Source organism: Typopeltis vanoorti, chromosome 23, assembly GCF_054136105.1.
Source record: "Typopeltis vanoorti isolate ZY-2024b chromosome 23, IOZ_Tvanoo_1.0, whole genome shotgun sequence".
NCBI lineage: Eukaryota > Metazoa > Arthropoda > Arachnida > Uropygi > Thelyphonidae > Typopeltis > Typopeltis vanoorti.
This window is the reverse complement of record NC_143571.1, coordinates 55,234,953-55,260,639: the sequence shown is the minus strand read 5'-3', so window position 1 is coordinate 55,260,639 and position 25,687 is coordinate 55,234,953. Positions and strand designations below refer to the sequence as shown.

General features: G+C 36.2%; 1 protein-coding gene across 2 annotated transcripts in view; it reads right to left on the bottom strand.

The window, feature by feature from the left end:
• GramD1B (GRAM domain containing 1B) overlaps window positions 1–25,687 on the bottom strand; it is a 390,336-nt gene that overhangs the window by 181,785 nt on the left and 182,864 nt on the right. For both annotated transcript variants that reach the window (XM_090412772.1, XM_090412773.1), the window contains 2 exons: window positions 17,772–17,948; window positions 6,061–6,297 (listed from right to left, as the gene is read on the bottom strand). In XM_090412772.1, coding sequence (XP_090268898.1) covers window positions 6,061–6,297; window positions 17,772–17,948 — 414 coding nt within the window. The remainder of the gene's footprint in view (window positions 1–6,060; window positions 6,298–17,771; window positions 17,949–25,687) is intronic.

The window sequence follows — 25,687 nt, the reverse complement described above, 5'->3', positions numbered from 1 at the left end:
GTACTGTAATGTTAGATGCCTCAAGATCTTCCATAAACAGTGACTTAAACACTGACTTCCTCAACATCCAATTATACAGTGAAGACAACTCAGCAAATTTCGATGCCAAAAACTCAAGCCTGCCTTGTTACATTGCAAGAAAATTCCTACCTTATTCCCTCTCAATTTTGATTTCTTTTCTTGGGTTGACTTCCAGCTTATCCTGGCACGAACATATTACTTAAATAACCTCCTTAGCCTCTAAAAAAGCTTGGTGTTCTTTCCATTCTAAACATTACTTCTCTTTCTCTCAACTTCTAATACTACATAAGTTACAGATCTGATTTACAGAATTTTGGAGTACTTGATGGAAGTTTCTTCACTACTATGCTACCAATTATATATTTGGTTTAATCCTTTATCCATGTGTAGGCAAACAAAATTTGTGCCTGGAGTATTTTCAGGACTGGGACAACTTGTGGTAAAGGTTGGGTAAATTTTGATCACTTTCCTTAGTATCTCCCATAATGCAGAACACATCTCCTTCGGGACATGTATAATGCTGTGCATTAAGGGAAGGGCCACTACCCAGACCGGTTTCGACCTTTATTGAGGTTTCATCAGTGGGAGCCAGACCCAGAGGCAGTTGATACTAAGGTGAAAGTAATGCAGAAGTCATATCACCATATACCAGTTGCCAAAAGGTGTCAATCAACACCTTATTATTAAAATTCTCTGGATTACAGATAGCTGATGGAAGTTTTTTCACTTGGCTATGCTACCAATTATATATTTGGTTTAATCCTTTATCCAAGTAGAAGCAAATAAATTTGCACCTGAAGTACTTCAGGCCAAATATATAATTGGTAGCACAGCCAAGTAAAAAAACTTCCATCAACTATCTCTATTCCAGAGAATTTTAATAATAAGGTGTTGACACCTTTTGGCAACTGGTATATGGTGATATGACTTCTGCATTACTTCCATGTTAGTATCACCACCTCTGGTTCAGGCTCCCACTGATGAGACCTCAATAAAGGTCGAAACCAGTCTGGGTAGTGGCCCTTCCATTAATGCATAGCATTATATATGTCCGCAAGGAGATGTACTTTGCATTATGAGAGATACTAAGGAAAGTGATCAGAACTTACCCCACCTTTACCACGAGTTGTCCCAGTCCTGAAAATACTTCAGGCACAAACTTTGTTTGCTTAGACTTGAATAAAGGATTAAACCAAATATATAATAGGTAACTTTGGAATACTGTTCCCACATTTGGAGTAGAGCATCCAAGATCTCCCTAAGAATTCCTGATGATATTCAGAAGAGGGCAATCCACTTAATTGATGATCCTTCTTTTACAGACTCCCTTTAGTCACTTTACCACAGGCACTCTGTTTTAGCACTGTGCCTTTTCTAGAGGTACTTTCACAGGCATTGCTTCTCTGAAAAGGCTACTACCGCTTCTCCACTTTCTTCTAACCATGTAAGAATTAGAGCAGCCATTTGCCAACACCCATAAACTGTCCAGCTCCAAACACAACAAACTAACTTCTCATCAGTTTCCTTCAATCCATCCACCTGTATTCTTTGGAACAATCCCCCCCCCCCATGATGTTTTTCCTACTGAGTACAACCTCCTGCTCTTTAAGAAGCATTTAAGCTACATTTTTCCCTTAATCACTTGCCCACACATGGCACTGTTGTGTTAAGGACTTGCGTTCCTTTCACATGTGGAGTCGTCATCATCATCATAAATTCTAGGCCCATCTGAAAAATTAGCAAAAATCCTAAATGTACTATATAGGTTATTTACAAACTATGGTACGTTTTGTACCATGGGTGAGCTAAGGATTTTTTTCCCCTATTTTTATCATTTTTTTTTTTTTAATATAGTCAGAAAACCCTGAACTAGAGACCAAACATGGAATTTTTTCAACTCACTTCAGGCCATATAAAAAATTTGACATACCTTATCCCACAGTCCTTAGACCTACCAGGTGTCTACCATGCAGTTGTAAAACTGTCCTACCTACTATGGCCAAACAGGTAAGACAAGAAACATAAAAATTACAAGGACTATATCCATTTACACTACTATGACCACTCAGGGCTTGCTGACCACATCTTGTATGCCCACCACAGGTTATGCCAGGAAAAAAAGGCCACCTTATTCCACAGGAGCAAATTTAAATAAGAAAGACTTTTCCTGAAATCTGACTCAGAAAAAAACTATCTCAAGAAATTTAGTTGCAATAAAACTGCTTCAAATTTGGAAAGCACTCATCCTTAGAACTTCAGCCCAACAGCCAAGAATATCTGTCATAGACAACTATGTGGGGTGCTATTAAAGACTTTAGCCGTTCATTGTTCCCTAATGATGGCAATCTGACTTTCCCAAATACTGGAAGTATTAATTAAGCTATTTTAATTAATATATAGTTTATGTTGTAAATTCGGTGTGTTAAGGTTTAAGTGCTGGGAGGACATCATGTTGGAGGTTTAATGCAGCACTTTTATTTCGGTCAGCCACTGTCCACTTAAATTAACACAAATCTTTAATAAATTTAGTTTAATCCTTTATTCAAGTGTGAGCAAACAAAGATTGCACCTGAAAATATCTTCAGGACTGGAGTAAGGTAACACAACACCAGGCAACTCGTTGCAAAGGTGGAGCAAGTTAACATCACTCCTATCTCAGTATCTCCCATAATGCAAAACACATCTCCTTGTGGATATGTATAATGTTATGCATTAAGGGAAGGGCCACTACCCAGACTAGTTTCGACCTTTATTGAGGTCCCTTCAGTGGGAGCCAGGCCCAAGTGGAGATACCAGACAGAAGCATTAGCAAGGTCATCTCTATCTATAGGAGTTGGCAAACGGTGTGCCACCTTTTTATTAAATTACTCTGGATTTAGAGAAAGATGTTGAAAGTTTATTTTTTGCTTGGTTAGACTATAATAAATTTAGTTTAATCCTTTATCCAAGTGTGAGCAAACAAAGTTTGCACCTGAAAGTATCTTCAGGACTGGGGTAAGGTAGCACAACACCAGGCAACTCATTGCAAAGGTGGAGCAAGCTAACATCACTCCTATCTCAGTATCTCCCATAATGCAAAACACATATCTGCAAAGACGTGTTTTGCATTATGGGAGATACTGAGATAGGAGTGATGTTAGCTTGCTCCACCTTTGCAACGAGTTGCCTGGTGTTGTGCTACCTTACCCCAGTCCTGAAGATACTTTCACGCGCAAAACTTTGTTTGCTCACACTTGGATAAAGGATTAAACTAAATTTATTATAGTCTAACCAAGTGAAAAATAAACTTTGAATACAAATCTTACATCTGCAATCATGACTATGATCAATCTGGCCTTGCAGACCATGTATTGGACATAACTCACAGGACTTTCTGGAAGAAAACCACCATACTCCATCATGGTAAATTTAAAAAGGGAAGAATATTTTTGGAATCTGCAGCAGCACTCAGAAATCAACCTAAGGTTAGCAAATATGGATGCATAAAACTTCCCAAAATTTGGGAAACAATAATCATAAGAGAGAGCCTGTGTAGCTCAGCGGATGTGGCGTTTGCACACCGCCGCGCTTGGCCGCACGAAGGAAGACTTGGTTTCGAGTCTAGTCGTCGACTAGAGGAAATTTTTCTAAGCCTTTTTTCAACCGGTTCCCGAGTTAGTCGATCTCTGGCACGGGCAAGCAGGTTTTACCTCCCGGAAACTCGGGTTTTTCGTCCTGTAAACTCAAGAAAATCGACCGTAGAACCCACATTATTTCAGACATTAAATATATTGTGTTAGGGTTAGGGACCACGAGATGGCGGCACATTTGAGCCGTCTCTCTTCACTGCGCACCGCTTAATTAGTGATAGCCTTGGGCCATCTGTCTCTGATTGGGTACCAGTGGAGATTGAACTGCCCACTCAGTCTCCAAAAGTTAGATAGGGCTAAATGGCCACGCCTACTCCCGTATACGGGAATAAAAAGGCGTTAACCGATTTTTTTTTTTTTTTTTTTTTTTTTTTTTAAATCATAAGAGGTCCCAGCTTACATCCTAGGCTGCCTACAAACACCCATATAGGATGCACCACCTGAAAGATAGGACCTTTAGAGTCACCCACGTTTCATTTAGTATTTTATTTTATTTTTTTCTGTGTGTGTGTGTGTGTGTGTTGCAAGTGTTATTTGTACTCCCTGAAGATGTCTCAGTGACTGAGACAAAATACTGGAAGCATTAAAATTAATTTTTAATCTTTTCCTAGTGCTGTCAATACTCCATTAAACCTCCAACATGATGTTGGAGGTTTAATGGAGTTCATAATGATTTTGTTTAAGGAGGTTTAAATCCTTAAACAAAATCATTATGAACAATCCAACATATAAGCCTTATAACCAGACTTAGAGATAAATTTCTTGAATGATAGGTAATTTTAAGTAGAGTGATGCAGGCAATTTCAAATTGGGCAATTGCACAATGACACTTATTTGCATCTCATTGCACAAAGAGAAATAATTAAACAGCTGTAATCATTTCAATATTTCATCTCTGTCACAGAGACATCTTCAGAAATACAATGTTAAAATTGTAACAGAACACACAAGAAACAGTAACCATAAAGACAATGCTGCATATTGGTTTGAGTAATGTTGGGCTTGCATATTATGGTCCTACCCTGGAAACCCAGGTTGTGAACCTTGGTTCTGAATGTTTTTGTGCAGAACCAAGGACTATAGTACAGTCAGCCAGCATGTTGAATGCTGGCCAACAAATGGCAGTTTTTACATATTATCCTTCATAGCACCCTAGTCATGTTCAGTGAGTGTGGTGAGTCATCCCCTGCGGATGACACTTGCAATCCCTGCAAGTGTTATCTGCAGCAAACCCTGCGCTTCCATTCCAGTATGGAAGTATCAGTGACTGTTGACCTGGGATGTCCCAATTTGTCAACAATTTGCTGAACAGATATGTGTGTGTGCAATAAAGCATCCTAACAGAATGTCTCTTTCAAATTCCATCAGTTCCCTTCTTGCAGCCATTTCACCTGGACACAGTTGCACTGACTTGGGAGCATCAATTTATACTGTCTAGAAACATGTGGGTTGTTACATAGCATGATGTACCTTGCCCATGGGGGGGGGGGGGGGTCCACTGACTTCTTTTCAAGCAGTGTGTGTATATATATATATATATATATTCTGCTCTAGAAACCAAACACAGAACTTTTTCAAACCACTTCAGGTCTCCAATAATAGGTGGAGTGGTGGTTACATAATGACTTAATTCATCTCCCACTCAAGCAGATGCTTGGTTGGCCAAGTGAGATTTAAACAGAATACACAAGCATGATCTGGTGAGGTGCTAGTAAAATAATTTTATATGGAATATGAGACCAATTAGTCAAATCTCTAAATGAGCACTATACAAAACAGTATTCAAACCACTATTCACTTTTGGATTTTGAGAGATAGGTTAGAAATAGAACAGTTGATCAAAATCTAGATAGATAATGATATTGGAATTGGGAAAGGATGAAAAAAAGTGAACAGATGATATCAAAAGCAGAATCATATTAAAAATGAAGAAATTAGGAACTTGATATTGGCGATCAACAATAATAGTAATGGTAGCAATCAACAAAATGTGAAACGAGCTAACCTAAGCAGGTATTGTCACTTACACAGGAGAGGAAAATTTAGCAAAACTGGTGTTCACTGCCAAGAAGACGGGGGAAAAGACATAGGAAGCCCTAAATTTTGGTCCACTGATGCAATTAGTAGTGCGATAAAACACATAAAAGACTGGAATGTAAAATGTGAAAATACTGGAGACCTAACAAATCACAGATTAATTTCAAAGAAAACTGTTGATAGAAAGCTGGTAATAATGCAACTTAATTATGTAGTACCATCATAGTATCCTACACATGATAGGATACTTGGGGATATATATCAGGAATTGATTATAATGATTAATAATAAAAATACATGTATATTCTAGAAAGGTTATTTTTATTAATAACAAAATATTCTGGGGAAAACAATGAAATGACTGAATACTTACACCAAGTTCATGTTGTAAAGTATCATCCATTTCTTGCTCCAAAATTAGTGGTTCTATTTTAGACAACATATGACCATTTTCCTTTAATGATACATTTTGCTCAGATCCCTGATTATTGTTTTTACTATCATCATCGAAGGCTGGTGGAGCAACATAGTCATCATCATCACTTGTCAGACCAAGTTCTTCACCATAACTGTAATGTACCCACTGCCATAATTCCTGTGAAGTCATTGGCTATAAAAAAAAAAAAAAATTTTTTAAAGTGTTCATAACAATAATAATTTTTTTAAAAAACTATTTGTCTGGAAGTACTTATTACATTCAGTAACTGAAATTTATGAATCTGATTAATTTAGATTCATTATAAAAATTTATTATTTACCATGTTGCATTTTGAATTATAAAGTTCAATGTTAGTGACACTAAATGAACAAAGTTCATGTTTGATTTTTGCAGTTTAATTCAAGTTCATCTAATATATGCTAAGACACTTGGCTTTGATTTTTCTCTATAATGAAAAAATACTAGTATACCTTATCACATGAATGAATAAATTTCTTGATCTCTGATTCAGATTTCAATCACTAAATAAAATTAATAGTAGTTTTCAGTTTTCTTTAAATAGCATTTTCAAAATTTTATCCCTTTATGAAAAATATCAACTTTTATTATGAATATTAGGAACATCTAATGTCCATGTGGCATGATCAATATATTTACATTTTAGCCAGCAATGTTTTTGTGACATGATTTAAAAGCAGTGAAATTTTGTAAAATGTTAACAGAGTAATCATATTTGCCAGAGCATACACTATTTGTTAAATGGGCCATATGATTGCAGTAGATATACATTATACAAACATCACTATATCAAAATACAGAAAAGTCTCAGCATATGTCCCATAGAACCAAAGATTTTTAGCTTACTATCATAAACAGCGAAAGCTCAAAATCTTCACAACAACAAATTGAATTTCCTAGAAAATGACGTTACATTTCCTGTCTGGAAATTTCCATTCACTGATCACAAACACATATATTTTTAATTTTGTTTATCCAAATAACATGTGAAAGGCAGTGACCATGTGTTAGTGGACAGGGTGCTCTGCATAAGGTTTACTGAGGACTACTGAAAACAATCAGCTCAAAACACCATCATCATCATCATCATCTTAGCATCAGCTGTTTTAAGTAATTCTGTGGAAAGTACTGATAGAATTTCTTAGTGTTTTGTATTAAAACAGGACAAAACACTTAAAAAAAAAAAAAAAAAAAAAAAAAAGTGGCATTAAATCTGATATCAAAACTTAAGAGATTAATTACAACTCTTTAAGCAGATAATGTGCTACTCCTAAATTAATCAACTAATGGTTCCTGAAAACTCTAATTACACCAAATAACAGAGACAAATCTTGCAATATGTCCTCTGAATTTCAAATTTCTATCCACCATCACTCCAGATCCAATTCCCTGTAAATTAGTACCATCAATATGGTATGAAGTATTAAATCTTTTCATTTCAAAGTTTAAGTGCATAGGAAAATCAATTTTTTTTTTTATATTGTTGATTTTCCTAGTCTGTTATTTGGTGTAATTAGAGTTTTCAAGAACCTTTAGTGAGAAATGGGCCAAAACCATTGAACACATTTTGTTTTGTTGTTGGTGCAGTGATCCCACATTTGAGAGGCTGCAAAATATAGTGAACATCAATGCGCACACGCACACACAGTGGCAGGCAAGAAGTTAAGGGTATTCAGGGTAAAGTAGGAATCTGTAGACGTATCTCTTGAACAACTGGAGATTGTTGTATCTGGTGGGGGGGGGGGAAGAAAGTGAGAAAGTTCCAAAGAACAGAGGGGAATGGAATAAAAGAAGGGAAAGATAAGTTGGTTCATTAAGTCTAAAGCCTGATAGTCAATGGATGACAATCACTAGCAGCTTGTGTTCTTATATTCTTAGAAGAAATAACAGCAGTCAGTTCAGTAGAACATAAGTATTAAATGTAAGTTATATAGAAGTATATAACTTACGTTTCTATCACATTCCCTTTCATGTGGCCAACTTGTCAATGTGTTCTTCAACATCCAAGTAATCCTCTGAGCTATATTGCTAACTCTTGCAATATGGCCTCTGAATTTCAAATTTCTATCCACCATCACTCTAGATCCCTAGCCTCGTCAAATCCCTGTAAACTAGTACCATCAATATGATATGAAGTATGAAATCTTTTCATTTCAAAGTGTAAGTGCATTTCCTTACATTTTACAACATTAAATCGACAACCATTGTCGTTTCCCCACACTATCAATTTATTTAAATCATCCTGCAAGATATCTACATCACCTTTATCAACTAATGCCCTCCCCAGTTTTACATCATCAGCGATATCAGTTTCTGCAGCTTTTATTGTTGATGAGGGCTGAATTTCCTTAGTATTCTATATATGCAGTAACCTTTAAAAAGACATTCTTTTTTTTTTTTTTTCATCATTATCATCAATGCAACAACAACTATTTATTATTATTATTAAGAGAGACGTCCAGGAAGTCAGGGACTCATCAAGGGAGGCCACATACTACACATACCAATTATCATACTTATTCTTGAATTCATTCACACTGCTTGCACTCACAATATCCAAAGGCAATCCATTCCAATCATGCACCACCCTCTGAGAGAAAAATCTAGCCCTCACACCCTTCTTGGTGGCCTTCATTCTCAGCTTCCAAGGAAGCCCTCTCGTCCTTTCCCCACCCTCCATAAATTGAAAAATTCCATCAACTGAAATCCTGTATGGCTCTTTTAGAAGTTTGTAAATCTCAATCATATCACCCCTCTTTCTCCTGTTTGCTAGTGTCTGCAGTCTAAAAATTCTCAATCTGTCTTCATAATCAGTATTTCACAATCCTGATATCATTTTTAACACTCTCCTTTGTACTCTCTACAACATATCAGAATCACAATAGAACCCAGACCTGATGACAAGTAAGGTCTTATCAAGGCCTCGTAAAGAGGCAAAATGACATCCTTATCTTTACATGTGAAAGTTTGTTTCAGTATTGCAATTATCTTTTGAGTTGTATTTGCAATCTCTGACACATGGCCCCTGAACTTCAACTTCCTATCTATTAACACTCCAAGATCCCTAGCCTCATCAGTTTCTTCTAACCTAATCCCACCAATATAATACAACATTGGATATCTAATCATGCTGAAGTGAATGACTTGATGTTCACTCACATTGAACTGACATCCAATCTCCCATGCCCACAATTTCAGCCTATTCAAAAGTACTGCATATCAACAGCATTCCTGATTATCCTACCCATCTTTGCATCATCAGCAAATAGCTGTATGTTGCTTGTAAAATTCTTCCCAATATCATTAATGTACAGATTGAATAATATTATTAAATCACTTAAGGAATTGAACAACGTAGATACGAATATAAATTAAATTACACTTTAATAAATATTTCCGATATTTATTAAAGTTGGCAACATAATGTTGCCAAAATATCGGAAATAAATATTTACGATATTTTGGCAACGTCATGTTGCCATCTTCAGAAGGAACTTACAAAAAAAGGCACGTGCACGTAGGCACTACAACACAGTAACTGAGAATGAAGCTATTGTTCTCCTAAAAGTCCTGGAGGGCTAAGTAGGTGTTCTTGGCCGTTGGGCTGAAGGTCTGCTGATGTAAGTCTCCCAAATTTGGGACAGTTGCATACAACCTAATTTGTTGAGGTTTGGAGAGTTTCTTAGGACTGAGGCTGATTCCATAAATAGTCTTTCGAATTTATTTGCTATGGTGTATTACTGTAGCTTTCTTACACCGTATTCTGTGGCGTGTATCCAGAGCATGGTCTGCAAGACCAGAATGGCTGTACTTGTGAAAACGGATGTAGTCCTCGTGTTCAGAAATTCTGATATTCGCTGTCCTGCCTGTTTGGCCAAAGTAAGACAGTTTACAGCTGCAAGGGACCTGGTATACACCAGGTAGGTCTACGGGAAGTGGTTGGTCTTTAGTGGAGCGAATAAGGGATGCCAATTTTCTGTATGGCCTGTAACCAGAAGTCAGGTCGTGTTTTTTTTAAGATTTTAGTAATTTTTTCTGAGGTGCCTCGGATGTAGGGAATGGTGATGGATTTAGAGTAATCTTGCTGTGGAGGGGATGGGGGGGGGCTGTGATTTGTAGGCTTTAATATTTTTTGGATTTTTTGGGGGGGATAGCCATTAGCTGAGAAAGTGTTGAGGATGTGATTTAGTTCAGTGTTTAGGGCCATGTCATTAGAACAGATTAGTTTAGCCCTGTTGTATAGTGTTTTCACCACTCCATATTGTTGTGAGGGGGGGGGGGGGAAATTGTTGGTGAATGTATCTGCCTATATGGGTGGGTTTTCTATAAATTGAGAAAACCAAGGTTCCATCAGGCTGGTGGGTGACCTAGTGTGTCTAGGAAAGGGAGGCTGTTGTTTTCCTCTTTTTCCAGGGTGAACTTGATTCTGGGGCGTTGGTTGTTTAAGTGTGTTAAGAAGGAGAGGAGTGTTTCAGAGCCATGTGGCCAAATAGAGAACACATCATCAACATAGCGAAGCCATATGGTTGGTTTTTGTGGGGCAGAGGCTAAGGCCATAAAGAAATTGGCCAAGGATGGGGAGAGTGGTGAACCCATGGCTGTCCCCTCTATTTGTTTGTAAAATTTTCCCTGCCAAACGAAATAGCCTGAGTTCATTGTGAACTGAAATAGGGCTGAGATATCGGGAGAAAATTTAGCTTGGATTAGCTCTAAAGTTTCCTTGAGTGGGATATTTGTGAATAAAGAGAAGACGTGAAAGCTGACTATTATGTCAGCTTTGACGTCTCAAATTGACCTAAGCTCGCGATTTTAATTGCATGAAAGCTCTTCTTCGAAGGTAAGAATAGCTTCGTTAATGTCCGCTAAGAGAAACCGTGTGGCGGTGATTTGTTCACAAAGCAACGCGTAGCTGGCACGGTTATATATACCGAGAGCTTTTTGTGAAACAAAACGGTGCTTGAATTTTACACAGTTCAGGATTATCTGATTATTCCAGCAGTGTTTTAGGAAAGTTAGACGATTTAATTGTCTAGACAACTTCAACTTCATTTTACCGTATTGGCGAGCCTTCCGTGTGATAGCATCTCCGTGGATGATGCTATCATCCAAATTTGTTGAGGTTTGGAGAGTTTCTTAGAGCTGAGGCTGATTCCATAAATAGTCTTTTGAATTTGTATTTGTTACGGTGTATAACTGTAGCTTTCTTCCACCGTATTCTGTGGCGTGCATCCAGAGAAATATTAAAACCTACAAACCACAGTCCCCCTCCACAACAAGTATTACTCTAAATCCATCACCATTCCCTACATCTGAGGCACCTCAGAAAAAATTACCAAAATCTTAAAAAAATGACCTGACCTCCTGTTACAGGCCATACAGAAAATTGGCATTCCTTATCTGCTCCACTAAAGACCAACCACTTCCCCTAGACCTACCTGGTGTATACCAGGTCCCTTACAGCTGTAAACTGTCTTACTTTGGCCAAACAGGCAGGACAGTGAATATCAGAATTTCTGAACACGAGGACTACATCCGTTTTCACAAGTACAGCTATTCTGGTCTTGCAGACCATGCTCTGGATACATGTCAAAAGACTATTTATGGAATCAGCCTCAGCCCTAAGAAACTCTCCAAACCTCATCCAATTTGGTTGTATGCGACTGCCCCAAATGTGGGAGGCTTACATCAGCAGATCTTCAGCCCAACAGCCAAGAACACCTACTTAGCCTGCTAGAGGGCACCATCAGGACTTTTAGGAGAACAATAGCTTTATCTCTTCATTCTCAGTTACTGTGTTGTAGTGCCTACGTGCACGTGCCTTTTTTTGTAAGTTCCTTTTGAAGATGGCAATGTGACATTGCCGAAATATCAGATATATTTATTAAAGTGTAATTTAATTTATATTCGTATCTACGTTGTTCAATTCCTTAAGTGATTTAATAATGCATAACCAACGTATAAGCCTGTCGACGAGATTGAATAATATTGGACCTTGTGGTACATTGCTTTTTATTATTATTCTTTTTTTTATTATTAATCTTTGTACTGGTAATGGGCAGTACTACCCTTACATCACGTCCAGACTTGATATAGGTCTAAGCCTATACAAGTGTTTTACCATATGCCTGTTCTAGTTATTGTAGTCATTCTCTGGTGGCAATGCCATGACACCAGTGTACCCTGTAGGGCCCTCAAAGAAAGAACTTTTATATCCTTCTGCATAAGCTCAAGCTGTTTTAAGTCTTTATAACTATCTGCCCTCCATATGCCATGTAAAGAGATGGTGGCGCTGGTAAACTTCAGAGTTTCCCCATGCTCCTCCCGTATCTTACTAACTAGATCTTGGTTATTCTTATAATAGTTTACCTTATTATTATAGCTATAGGGTAGTGGGCACCCTGTTCCCACCACCAGGGCATCAACTACCCAAACATCACCATCTCTTTTAATCACCAAGTCTGGCTTATGCAAACCCGCGGTCTCCCAACCTTTGTTCTTAAAGCGGTTGTTCAGAATGGAGACCACGGTGTCATGCCTCCACACGCGGATCCCATGGGTGAGGAAGCAACACTGGGTTATATGAGACAGTGTCTCACTGTAGTGTCAGCCAGCCCTACAGTTTGAGTCGTCACAACCTTGTCGAGCTTTGTGGGCTCGAGTGGGAAGGGCATTGATCCTCGTCCTGATAAGGTCAATATACTCGAACCCAGGAAGGAATCTGGTGCCATCCCTTAAACCTTGCAGACTTAGATCTCCCTATACCACTTTTTTGATATCTGTCAGTTAGCCAAGCTCTTATCCATGCTAATATTTTATAATCCAAACCCATTTTCTCCAATTTATGCTGCAGTCTGTCATGCTGTATTTTGTCAAAAGCCTTAGTAAAATCCAAAAGTATCATGGTGTATCCATTCCCCTTGTCCAGTTCAATGGTAACATTGTTAGAGAATGTGGGCAAGTTGCTAAAACATGACCTTCCCTTAGTATAATGTTGTTCATTGCAAAGTAGAGATTCACTGTCAACCCATTTCTAAATGTGAGCCCTAACAAATTTTTCCACAATCTTCACCACTATTCCTGAGATACTAATAGGTCGATAATTGGATACATTGGTTTTTGCACCACCCCTGTGCAATGTAATTCCATACATTCCTGCAGAATCTTCCCTGTTCTGACACTCATATTAAACAGCCTGATCAAAGGAATGGCCAGTTCAGCTGAACACTCTTTTAGCACTCGTGCTGATACCCCATCATTCCCTAATGCTGAAAGGTGTATGAGGACAAGGTATTGAATTCTTATTCAATACCTTGTCCTCATACACCTGCATTTCTTCATCTAGTGAAGAGGTAACAGTGAGCTCAGTGTTGTGTATACCAGGTTGACAGCTTTTAACAAAATGGGCACTCATTAACCGAACAACCTCTTCTGTATCTGTAACCCTCATGCCATCAGGATTTAGAAGAGTTATCCTTTCATATTCATTCTTTCTTTTACTTGCAGCATATCGATAGAATTCTTGTGGGATGTCTTTAGCATGCAGAGGTAGTTTCTTTTCATACTCAAACTTTGCTCTCCATACAAAGTTGTGACTATTCTAGCCTGCTACTTATAACGTTCATAACGGACATCATCCTTATGCACATGGTATTCCTTCCACATCGTCCTTTTCTTACGAATCTCTTGCTTAATAAGATTACACATCCATTTTACTCCTACTCTATTTATTCTTCAAATTCTCAGGAACGTTCAGTATCGCATCATTTAAGTATTGTTTAAATGCTTCCCATGCACTGTCAATATTCTTTCCATCCAGCAACTGATCCCATTCCACAGAACTCAGAATACCCCTCAGTTGACCATAATTTTCTGCTTTGTAGTTCAGTATGTAACCTTTTCTGAATGGAACATTCATAAACTTAGCCACTTCCCAAATGAGTACTACATGATCACTGTCACCAACCAGAGGCAGAATAGTTATGTCTTTAACTGAAAAACCCTCTGACACTATAATCAAATCTAACACTCTTTGCCCTCGGGTTCCTTCTGTCACATGCTGCTTGATGAAGTTGACTCGCAACAGCTCAATAAATGCATTTTCATTCTTCTCAAGAGATTCTACTGCTACTCAATCAATATTTGGATAATTAAAGTCTCCCATTATGATTACTCGTTTCGTGCTCATCTTTTCTATTTGGTGATGCATTTCTTCATCACTAACAACCCATCCACCAGGCCTGTAACAACACCCACTGTGTAATTGATCTTGTTAGATTCCACCTCACACCAGATGGCTTCAAACTCATTGCCACACGAAATACTGTTAACAGTAGTACTACAGTCATTGGTCTCAACTCTAACTGGATTCAAGTCATCTGATATCATTAGCAGCACACCCCTCCTCTCCTATCTTCTCTACTGTACCCTTGATACTCGATACCAGTTAGTAGGTCTGATTCAGATAGCCAGGTCTCACTAATATCTACCATCTGAGGTCGCAACATATTGACTAAGGCAACAAATTCTATCCCTCAATGAAATTTGGAAAGCAAGACTCAGACATTGTATATTCAATTGGAAGGGATGTACTGAAGGACAGGAAGCAATGGTTCCAAAACAAAGTCCTGGAATAATTTAGTCTCTACATTATGGAAATCTTGTGATAACTGATAATTTTTGATGAACAAATGAAATTACTATATATATGAATTTCAATATGATTGGAGAGGGATTAAAGGGTGAAATACATTCAAGGGCTGATGGATGATATTGTGGGCACAGGTTTAGGCCAGATCAGTGAACTAGGAAATCATATATAATCACCAATCATTACACATAAATAATTATATTCGTGTCAACAACAAATAAAGTATGAACACAGCTGACTACACCATCTTTATGATAATAGTCCCATTACTACTACTAATAATACTTTTTATATGTGATTATTTCAGGCTATGACTATTAATACTACTATTATCACTATGTGATAAAAGTAATAGTCATCATCATCATCATCCATGTACCCTCAAGGGGTGTACAGGATATGATAGTACTACATGAAAAAAAATATCATTACTAACTTCCTATCTACAATTTTCCTCCAAATCAGTCTGTTACATGTCAAGACCAATATTATCAGATCTTATATTTCTATCTTCTTCGGCACTTTTTACTATATCAATCCACCTATATCTTGGTCTTCCTCTGGTTTTTTTCCTGCCAACCTGGCAGAGAACAATTGTTTTGCTAATCTTTCCTCGCCCATTCTGTTTAAGTGACCATACCACCTGAGATTAGCTCTGCTAATGCATTCCTGGATGTTGACAATGTCAAGTTCTTTCCTAATATCCTCATTTTTAATATGATATTGCCATTGATGCCATCTGTTCACACCTATAATCTTTCCCAGGACTCTCATATCTGTGGTCTCTAGTCTTTGGTCAAGTGTTTTACTTCTGACCCAGCTCTCAGATCCATAAGTTAAAACTGGTTTGAACACTGTCTTGTATACAGCTAATTTAGTGTTCAGACTAATTTCTTTCTTATTCCATATGAATTTATTCAATTGACTTCCCACCATAACAGCTTTGCTGATTCTGTTGTCTATTTCTATATTTAATTTACCATCTTCAGTAAAAATCGTGCCTAAGTAGCTGAAATGTTTTACTTGTTCCACAGGTTCTCCATTCACAACACAGCTGACATTTTCAATGATTCTGCCTATTTTCATTGTCTTTGTCTTTTATTGCTGACCTTCATACCATATCTATTACTACAGTTATTCAATTTAGTCAGGGAATCTTGCAAACTTGTAGCTGATTTATTTAGAAGTATAACATCGTCCGCATAAAGCAAAAGCTGACATTAACATCTCCAATTCTGATATCGTGTTTAATACCACCTTCCTTCATAATGTGATCCATATAGATAATGAATAACAGAGAGGATAATGTACATCCTTGTTTCACACCAGATTTAACACTAAACCATCTTCCTGTACTTCCTTCAATTCTAACTGCTGACTTACAACTGAAATAAAGACTAAGTATTGCTTGATATAATGCCCCATTGACACCATATAACTGTAGCGTATTGAATAGCTTCTCTCTTGGCACCTTGTCATATGCATTTTCCAAATAATAGTCATAGTCTGAAAATTGTAGTATTTCATTAAAATTGATCACAAAATACACGAGTCCATACAAATAAATATTAATTTGGATTATTCCCAACTAATATTTATTTGTTGGGAATAAATGATAGTTGCCCACTGATGAAACAGCAGGCAACTATCATAATCTATACTCTTTTTCAGGTTATATTGGAAGTAGCGAAATAAGCTACATTTCCGGCTTTTCTTACCATTCATATAGGCTCATGTTGAATAAAATAATTCCTTAAATTTTTTATGTTATCACATTATGTGGTACTTTGATATAATTATTTTACTGCTTCCTTACTTGCCGATGCCAGATTATATGTTTCATACCATTAAATTGTTACATGGAACTTATTTTTGGAAAATGCAATTATCTATCACGTGGTCTCTGATGACTTTACCCTAAACATGGTGGAGATGACTGGTGGTGTTGGCTCTTGTATTCCCACTTGCAGTAGTCATAAATTAGTAATGCATCCTAAAAGTAAACCTCTGAGAAGCTCTGAAAGTACATCATACCAAATGTTTATGCTGGTTTAACAGCATAAACATTTAGTATGATGTACTTTCATATGAAAGTACATTCCTGATGAAACAGTGGGCATATTTAGTTTATGCCCACTGTTTCATCAGGATGAGAAATCCTGATGAAACAGTGGGCAATATAGTGAAGCAAACAGCAGAACTGACAGGTGTGTGCAAGAAGACAGTATACTTCATGAAGAAGCAACTGACCATGATGGGACAATTGCATTTGCCAGGGAAGAAGAGGCCTAGCGTCGTAACACCATGCACATGCTCGGCGAAATACGGCGACTTTACGCTGTCAGCAAATCGTCAGAAAGTGCACGATTTCTTCCGAAAGAATAAAATTCCTACTATATATAAGGTAATGACTGCTATAAACAATGATGAAGATCTCTCTCAGATTTCATGAAGTAAGCAATGATAAAAATCTCCCTCACAACAGTGAAGCTTCACTGTTGCCATAGTAACAACGAACTAATATTACGATACCTTTGGAAGTGGTACGGCCTGTAGTATATTTCTTTACTTCCAAGATAACCTGAAAAAGAGTATAGTATGGTACAGCATGGGAATGTCCTATAATTTTTCTCTATAAGCTAAAAAAGAAAAAAAGGAAAACTTACAGAAAACTTTCCACAATAACTGCAAGACAATAACTTAACACTATCAGGTAAGCAGTATAAAAATGTTTATCTGTACCCTTCCTAGGATTTTTCTGTACTTTGTATATTTTCAATTTTTCAATACTAATAATGAAGTTATTATTCTAAATCTAAAGCCTATTTCATTTAATAGTAGTTTCTACTCTTAGGATTTTTCCATACTTCAATATTAGTATTGAAAACATATGAAGTTATTATATGTAGCACTTAAAAAAAAATATATATATACATACATATATATACATATATGTGTGTGTGTTAAAATTATAACATACCAGTTCAAGAAGAGCATTCTGCCAAATACGAAACAACATGAGGTAAGTTTTATCACGGGCTCCAAATGATGTAAAAAAATGTTTTTCTGTGTCTGTACAAATCTGAATAGCATTTGGAATAACTCGTGCTGTTTTTTCTTTTGTCATACTAGTTACATCCTTACACTGAATTAAAACCTGAAAAAGATTATGAAATATTAAACCAAGTTTAAATGATTACCAACTCAAAAGTATAATACACATTAATCTGAATCTGAGAATGTTTTTTGGTTAGATTTTACAAGAAATTATTTTCTTAATTTCATTCATATGCAGAATTACTCCAAATCTTCTTATAAGATAATTGTACATTAAATATAATTCAATGTGCAAACATTATATTATCAAAATCCATCATCCAAATAAGATCAAGGGATACTTGATCACGATCAATTTAATGAGCAAATTCTTATTATATCATAGGATAACAGTCGTATAACTCATATTTTTATATACCCTTAAATGCAACTTACTTCTATGAAATGCTTTGGTAATCACTTCAGCAAAAAGAATGTTCTCTCTCTCTCTCTCTCTAATCAGAATGGATTATTTCATCAGCAACATCAATGGTAAGTAGATTTAAATATTATCATTACCAGAAGTTAACTAGATGGCAGATAAACTAATTACCTAATAAAAACATCTATGTGCACATATTGACATAAAGACAAGACACAAGGAATAAATAAAGTCTCACTGACTACATTATTGTTGATAGCGATATATTCATGCTGGTTCAGAATAAAAGAGTAAACAGAGGATTTCAAATAGCAAGTAATCACTATTGAGTTCAGGATAAAAATGAATATTACATTGAAAACAACAATATATAAGAAAGTTTCAAAAGAATTAAAGTCGAGCAGCTTTTAGAGGTAAACTGTATACTCGACTTTTATATATAATAATAAAAATTACTAAAAATAATTCCAGAGAATCACTATGGAAAACCCATACTAACTTTTATACATATACAAATGCATCACATCACTCTTTAAACTCATTCATTGGCAGGGCACTCACAACTAATTCTGGCAATCCATTCCATTAATTCAGAACTCTGAATGCAAAAAATCTAGTTCATACACCATTATTAACCACATTCTTACACAACTCCCATGGATGATCCCTAGTTCTCTATTTGTCATGCACTGAAAATTTTCCTTTGTATCAATCTTATAAAATCCCTTTAATAACTTATAAGTTTCTATCATGTCCCCTCTTTTCTGCCTGTCAACTAAACTTTGCAATCCACCCACCCACACTTTCAACCTATCCTCATAGGGAGCATTCCACAGACCTGTTACCAGCGTGGGCACTTGTCTCTGAATCCTCTCTACCATCTCCAAAAAATCCAGGTGACCAAATCTGTGCACAGTAGTAAAGATATGGTCAAATTATAGCCTTATAAAGTGTACACATAGAGAGAAGTAAAAAGTAATGATAGGGATAATAACTTCCCTATCATTACTTGTTAGCATGTTTTTCAACATCCAAATAATCTTTTGAGCTATTTTACCAACTTTTGCAATATGCCCTCTGAACTTTGACTCTCTATCCACTATTATCTCCAAGTCCCTAGCTTCAATTTCCTACAATTGTATTATAATAATTATTATAATTATCATAAGTCATATTATAACAGATAAAAATCTGTTATAATTTTTATAACAAATGAAAGAGTTGAAAATCAAGAACCAAACCTTGGAGTCTCAGTGACAAACTCTGAAGAAAACATTAACTGATTCTGCTAAGAAGCACATGATGATTGTCTGCAAGGACAGAAAAATAAGAACACAATGGTGGACACAAGAAGTTAAAAGAACAGATCTAGAAAAGAAGAAAGCAGCTTGAAAGTTGTAGCAAATAACTTAGCAGAAACACTAAAAGAATACAGAGAAAAAAGTAAGAGAGCTAAACTACATATAAAAGTAGATATACAAAGTCATAGGATAACTTTGGTAACATTATAGAAAATAAATATCAGGAAGATAGCAAAATATTCTGGAGTCTATTGATAAAGCTTAGAAATGGAAGAAAGAGTAATGTAAATGGAATCAAAGATAATAAAGGTGACATGAAAAACTGAATATGACCAAATTCCAGATGATTAGAAAAGAGCTCTCATAGTTCCTATGTAAAAAAAGGGGAATAAGGAATAAAACTGAATATGAGAATTACAGAGAAATTTCTTGACTAAGTGTTCCAGATAATTCCAGATTTAAGTGTTCCAGATTTATGCAAGCATACTTGAGAAGATACTAAGAAAAATTGTGAAAGAAAAACTTGAAGAACAAACTGAGTTAAGGCCAAAAAGAGGTTGTCAAGTTCAGATTTTCACTTTACAACAAACAGCTGAGAAATCATGCGAATATAACAAAGATCTGTATTTAAGTTTTGTAGATCTGAAAGAGACATATGACAAGGTAGCAAAAGAAAAGCAGTTTAAAACATTTCAGTTATATGGCATAAAAGGGACATTGTATCATGCATTATATAGTCTACATTTGAGTTGTAAGATATATTTGAGGCATAAAATATGGGTGCACATTTTATTTCCACTGCTGTTCCTCATCTATATAGACCACATTATGAAAGAAAATGGTACATCATACCACTTTCTTTCATAAATAAACTTAGTTCTTTTCTTTCTTTATGTTGTACTCCTAAGCAAATCCAGTGAGAGACTCCAGGATTCTCTAACTAAACTAAATATAAACTATAACAAATTTGGAATGAAAATCAGCAATAAAAACACCAAAAACTATGAAAATAAGTAACAACAAAGAAACTTTCAACTGCATTTCCAATGGAAAACTATACAACAAGTAATATTTCAATTATTTAGAGACAGTTTTTAGTGAAGATGTGAAATTAAATTTGGAAATGGACAACAGAATACGTAAAGTTGGTATGATGGAGAGCCAGTTGAAGAAATTAATAAGGAATAAGGGCAAAATTAGACATCAATGTCAGAATCATATTAAAATGAAGATACTAGTAGCATTCAAACATGTATGAATAGAGTTAATCTAAGGCAGTATGGTCACCTAAACAGAATGAGAGAAAAAAGGTTAGTAAAACATGCGTTTGAGAGCAAGATGGCAGGAAAAAGACCAAGAGAAAGATCAATAACTAGGTCATGCTTTTTTTAGTCATGGAACACTTTTCATCTCATAATACTTTATAAAGCATTTATATTCTTATGGAACATGTACATTCTGTGCTACCAGCACTATATAAACATGCAAGAATGTGTCGGTAGAAGGCTACTTAGTGTAACATTTGTTATTTATTAAACTGCGCTATTTGTAAAATTTTTCTTTGTATATTTTCTACCACATATACTACATAGAGTTATAGTTTCTCCTTGAAGTTTTTACTTCACCTATGCCAAATTTATGTCCCCCCCCCTTTAGCTGTGCCTTAATCCTTAATCATAAGTATGACTGACTCTAAATTCAATTGCTGCCAGCCATATGTCTGCAACTTATTCAGTCCCTTAAACACTTCAGTCTGGCAAATTTATTTGTTTTTCGACTGCACCAGCCAGACTGAATTTCCGAGAGTAAGGGATTGAATCTGTGAAATAATGGCAATACAGAACTCAAAACTTAAGCAGAAAATTCTAATTACCTTTGCCATATACTTAGGTTAGTCGTGGCAATATCCTATCAGCACACAGGTTCGTAATTTTTTCTGAGATAGTGCATTGGCAAGAATCAGATCAGTGTGTTATTTAACAAATCGTTTATTTTAACAAAAGAGTGCAAGTACATGTTAGACAGGTAATTAGATAAGGCTATCCTTCCTAGCTTACTAAAATCTGGATTTTCACACACTATTCTATATCATACACTACTATATATTACATTCCTATACATTACTGTATTATATAACACAATATTATGCATAATTAACACAAGAACTTATTTCATACATTCACATAGTTGTACTTATCTGTAGCACAAGAATAACAATATATTACTGCTACTCACAAGTCATCCTTTACAAACAGTCTGTTATGTTAAGCGAAGGTTCCGTTAGGACATCTCATACAGTTGTCTTGATTAGGATACTTCTTGTTCTCACTTGGACGTTGTGGCAATTTGCCTTTAGTGGCGGCTTGATTAGAATAACAGGTGATATCTTTCCTTTTCCTTTCCTCTGTAGTCGACGACTGGATGATTTTCTTTAGAATAAATTCCTGGGGAGACTTGGACTTCACTTTCAAAACCTTTCCATCAATTTCCAGCCACCGGTGCTAGTGGTCACGAAGAAAAATGGCAACTTCGGAACTTCTCGGAACACCCAGGAACTCCAAGAAACCTCAGCGAACCCTGGTGAACAGATGCATGAATTCCTGGAGAATGAGCAAACCTCATCTCCTACTCACCAGGTGCTTACATATCCTTTTCATTCTCTGTCTTTTCATCTGCAAATTTCATGCCTCTTCTCAGGTGGCAACGTCACTTTCATACTCTTTTTTCGAGGTCTTTGTTCTTGATGTTTATTCAACTTCGCAAGTGCCTGCAACCTTTACCTTCAGGGCATTTCCTTTGTTCTCTACTAATCTGGGCAACTTGTCTACTGACTCATTCCAAAGAATAATCCTTCTGCTTTGTTTTGAATATAATAGTTTTACAGGTAACATTAATTCATACATATTATACATTACAACTAATTTTTTATTTTTATTTTACATCACTTTATATTATAATTTATGTAATACAGGCAGCCCTCAGTTTATGCCTCACTTCCGTTCCTGAAAAAACAGGCATAAACCAAATCGGCGTAAAACGAACCCAATTTTAATGGGAGGTACAAAGTTATGTTCCGTGCAGTCAAAAAATATGTACATGAAGTATGTGTAACATTATTATATTTAAAGCTTTGATAATACATACATATATGTTTGTTAAAATAAAATTATTAATAACAAAAATTATATACAAAAAATATGAAACTTCGAAAAGGTATTACATATTTCTATGTTGAAGTTCCTGGTTTCGAATCAGCTGCATTTTTTTTTTGAAAAAAGTATCCAGTGTTAACTGCCTAGATTTTCTTTTTCTTTCTTCAAGGAGTTCAGTGTAAGGTCGAATAAATGCAATCACACTCCTTTTTACATTCGCACTCCGTTTCCAATCGTGGTCCATTTCACAGAGTTCATCAGTTAATGTCTCCGAGCTTGCAAGGATACTTGTAAATCGGCCGTTTTTATATCTCTCAGAGGACCTTCTTCATTTTCTTTCTCCTCCTTTGGATTTGACTTAATTGTTCAGCTAATTCTTTTAAGTCTTCATTGGAAAGTGGTTTATCATGGCTCTCTAAGACTTCTGTCACATCTTCAGCTGTACATATCTGTAAATTCCACCTCTCGCACAAGCTTGGTAATGTCTTCTAACATTCTCTGCTTGCTCTAATTCCTCGAAGTCGTGCATAAATGTGGAAGAAGTTTTCACCATGCTCCTTTTAAACACTTTGCTGACACTTCGTTCCAAGCTGCCTTGATGTTGTTAATGCCATTCAAAATATCAAATGACCATCAATAGTCTTTAATAGTTTTTCCTGAAGTGTTCAAGTGTGTGGAGGTAATAGGCTTTGAAGATTGATATAATCCATTGATCCATCGGTTACAAAAGCAATGTTGTTTGGGGGCATGTAAACAACCTTGACATCCAATTTAGTTCTTACTTCAGCAAGGTTTTGAAGATGTTCAGGGGGCATTATCCAAGAGAAGCAATGCCTTGGCTGGCAAATCATTTTCTTTACAGAAGTGAAGCACGGTAGGACAAAAATACTTTGTGTACCAATCTATAAAAACGTCTTGTGTAACCCAAGCTTTCTTGTTCCATTTCCAATAGACTGGCAGCATGGCTTTTAGACCCTTGAAGGGGTATGGTGTCTGTGAATGGTACACCAACATTGGTTTAAGCTTCATTTGCACCCAAAAAAAGCGCCTGGAGCAGAATATTCTTCACAGGAAATAAAGGTGCGTGATGGCAATTTTTTCCAGTAGAGCCCAGTCTCATCAACACTAAAAATGAAATCAGGAGGATAACTTCCTTGTCTACACAGTCATGAAATTCTTTAGCAAAAGCAGGAAAAGCCCCAACACATAATTTGACACTATGCACTTTCTTCGAGACTTAAATCTCATGAACCAACCTTTGCTTCCTAAACATTTTTCTTCGCCTCCATCTGTCTTTTTAAGATCCTCAAAAATTATTTTTGCTTTCTCAGTTATAACAGCCTATGTCAGAGGAATGTTTATCTGATTCAAGTCATCCACCCATAATGATAATAATTTTTCCATTTTTTCATGAAGTTTACCCATGCTATAACACATGTTTTGCATTTAGTACTGCCTTAGATTCTCCATCTTCTTTTCAAGTGTGATTGATTTCCGAGCCTTCTAACACCAAGTTCTGCTAACTTTTCTGCACTTCTTTTATCAGACATGGTATGTAATTATTTACTTCATCAATTTAAATACGTATGTATGTAAAAAAAATTAAATAGAACAATTAGGCAGATTCAACAGTAAAACTAGGTTTGATACATATATGTCGTAGTAGCTCAGTAAACACTCAAACACTAGAGTGCCTGCTAGTGTCGTTTCTCAGTCAGACCACACTACAGTAAGGAAGCAAGCGCAGGCATCTGGCGTTATTGTGAATCGGCGTAAATTGAACCATCATAAACCGAGGGCTGCCTGTATTCTGATTTGAGACCCCCTGTAAAATCAAGCACAGTAAGTTATGGAATAAATTACCGTGGGAGATTTTACATTAGCTTCATCCATCCAATGCATGATATCGGTTCGGTTTCCCCCCCTCTTTCCCAACTTGCGTACTCTAAATCACATACGAATAGCATGTTAGATCACTACATTGTTACTCTGTGTGTGTGTGTCATTACCTCTACATATACTTTTATACAAAGTCTGAAAAAATAAAGTGTTCTGTGGTTATCTGATTACACAGGCCTGCGATGGAAAAGTCTAAGAAGCAATAATTGATTCTTATAGATTTTTAGGTGTTGAGTTCAGAAAAAACAGTAAAAAAATTCCATTGCCCACCCATTTTACCCGATTTCTAATTTCATAATTTTCATTAGTAGTATTTGGATTTAAATTCAGTGCATTGGTTTTTATTTTCATTCTCCTTTATTTACAGCTAAATTATAATTATAATAAGTGTTTTTTTTAAGCGCCATTTTATGGTAAATAAAGAAATTTCCATGAAACTTCTCACTCTTGAGACAGGAGAGGGAGGGAGGAATGCAGATAAAAGTGCAAGTGGTTACTTTGAATCTGATTCACCGAGATAACAGATGACTTTCCTGTTGTCACAGACACTTACATTTTCTTGTCAATATCTATGATTTTAGGACAACAAAGAGGATACACCAAATACCCATGATTTTTGTGCAAGTGGGACAGCCGGGATCGAGAGCAACATCGGATCAAAAGGAATGGCCAGAAAGAGTCACATTAGAACCTGGAAGTAAAAATGTGTTACATGAAACTTTGGTTGCTTGGGAAAAAATTCCAAATTCCCTTTTACCCCTGCTTCACATAAAGCTGGGATTGATGAAGCAATTTGTCAAGGCTTTATCGAAAAGAGAGTGTTTTAAATACATCTGTGCAAAATTTCGAGGATTATCTACAGCAAAATTGAAAGAAGATATTTTTATAGGTCCGAACATCAGGAAACTTATGAAGGATAAACTGTTTGAAGAAAAAATGGCAACTGTTGAAAAAGAAGCATGGAAAGCTTTGAAAGAGGTGGTGACCAAATTTTGGGATGCTCCATGAGCTTAAATGTGCACTTTCTCAATTCTCATTTAGACTACTTTTCTGAGAATCTGGGAAC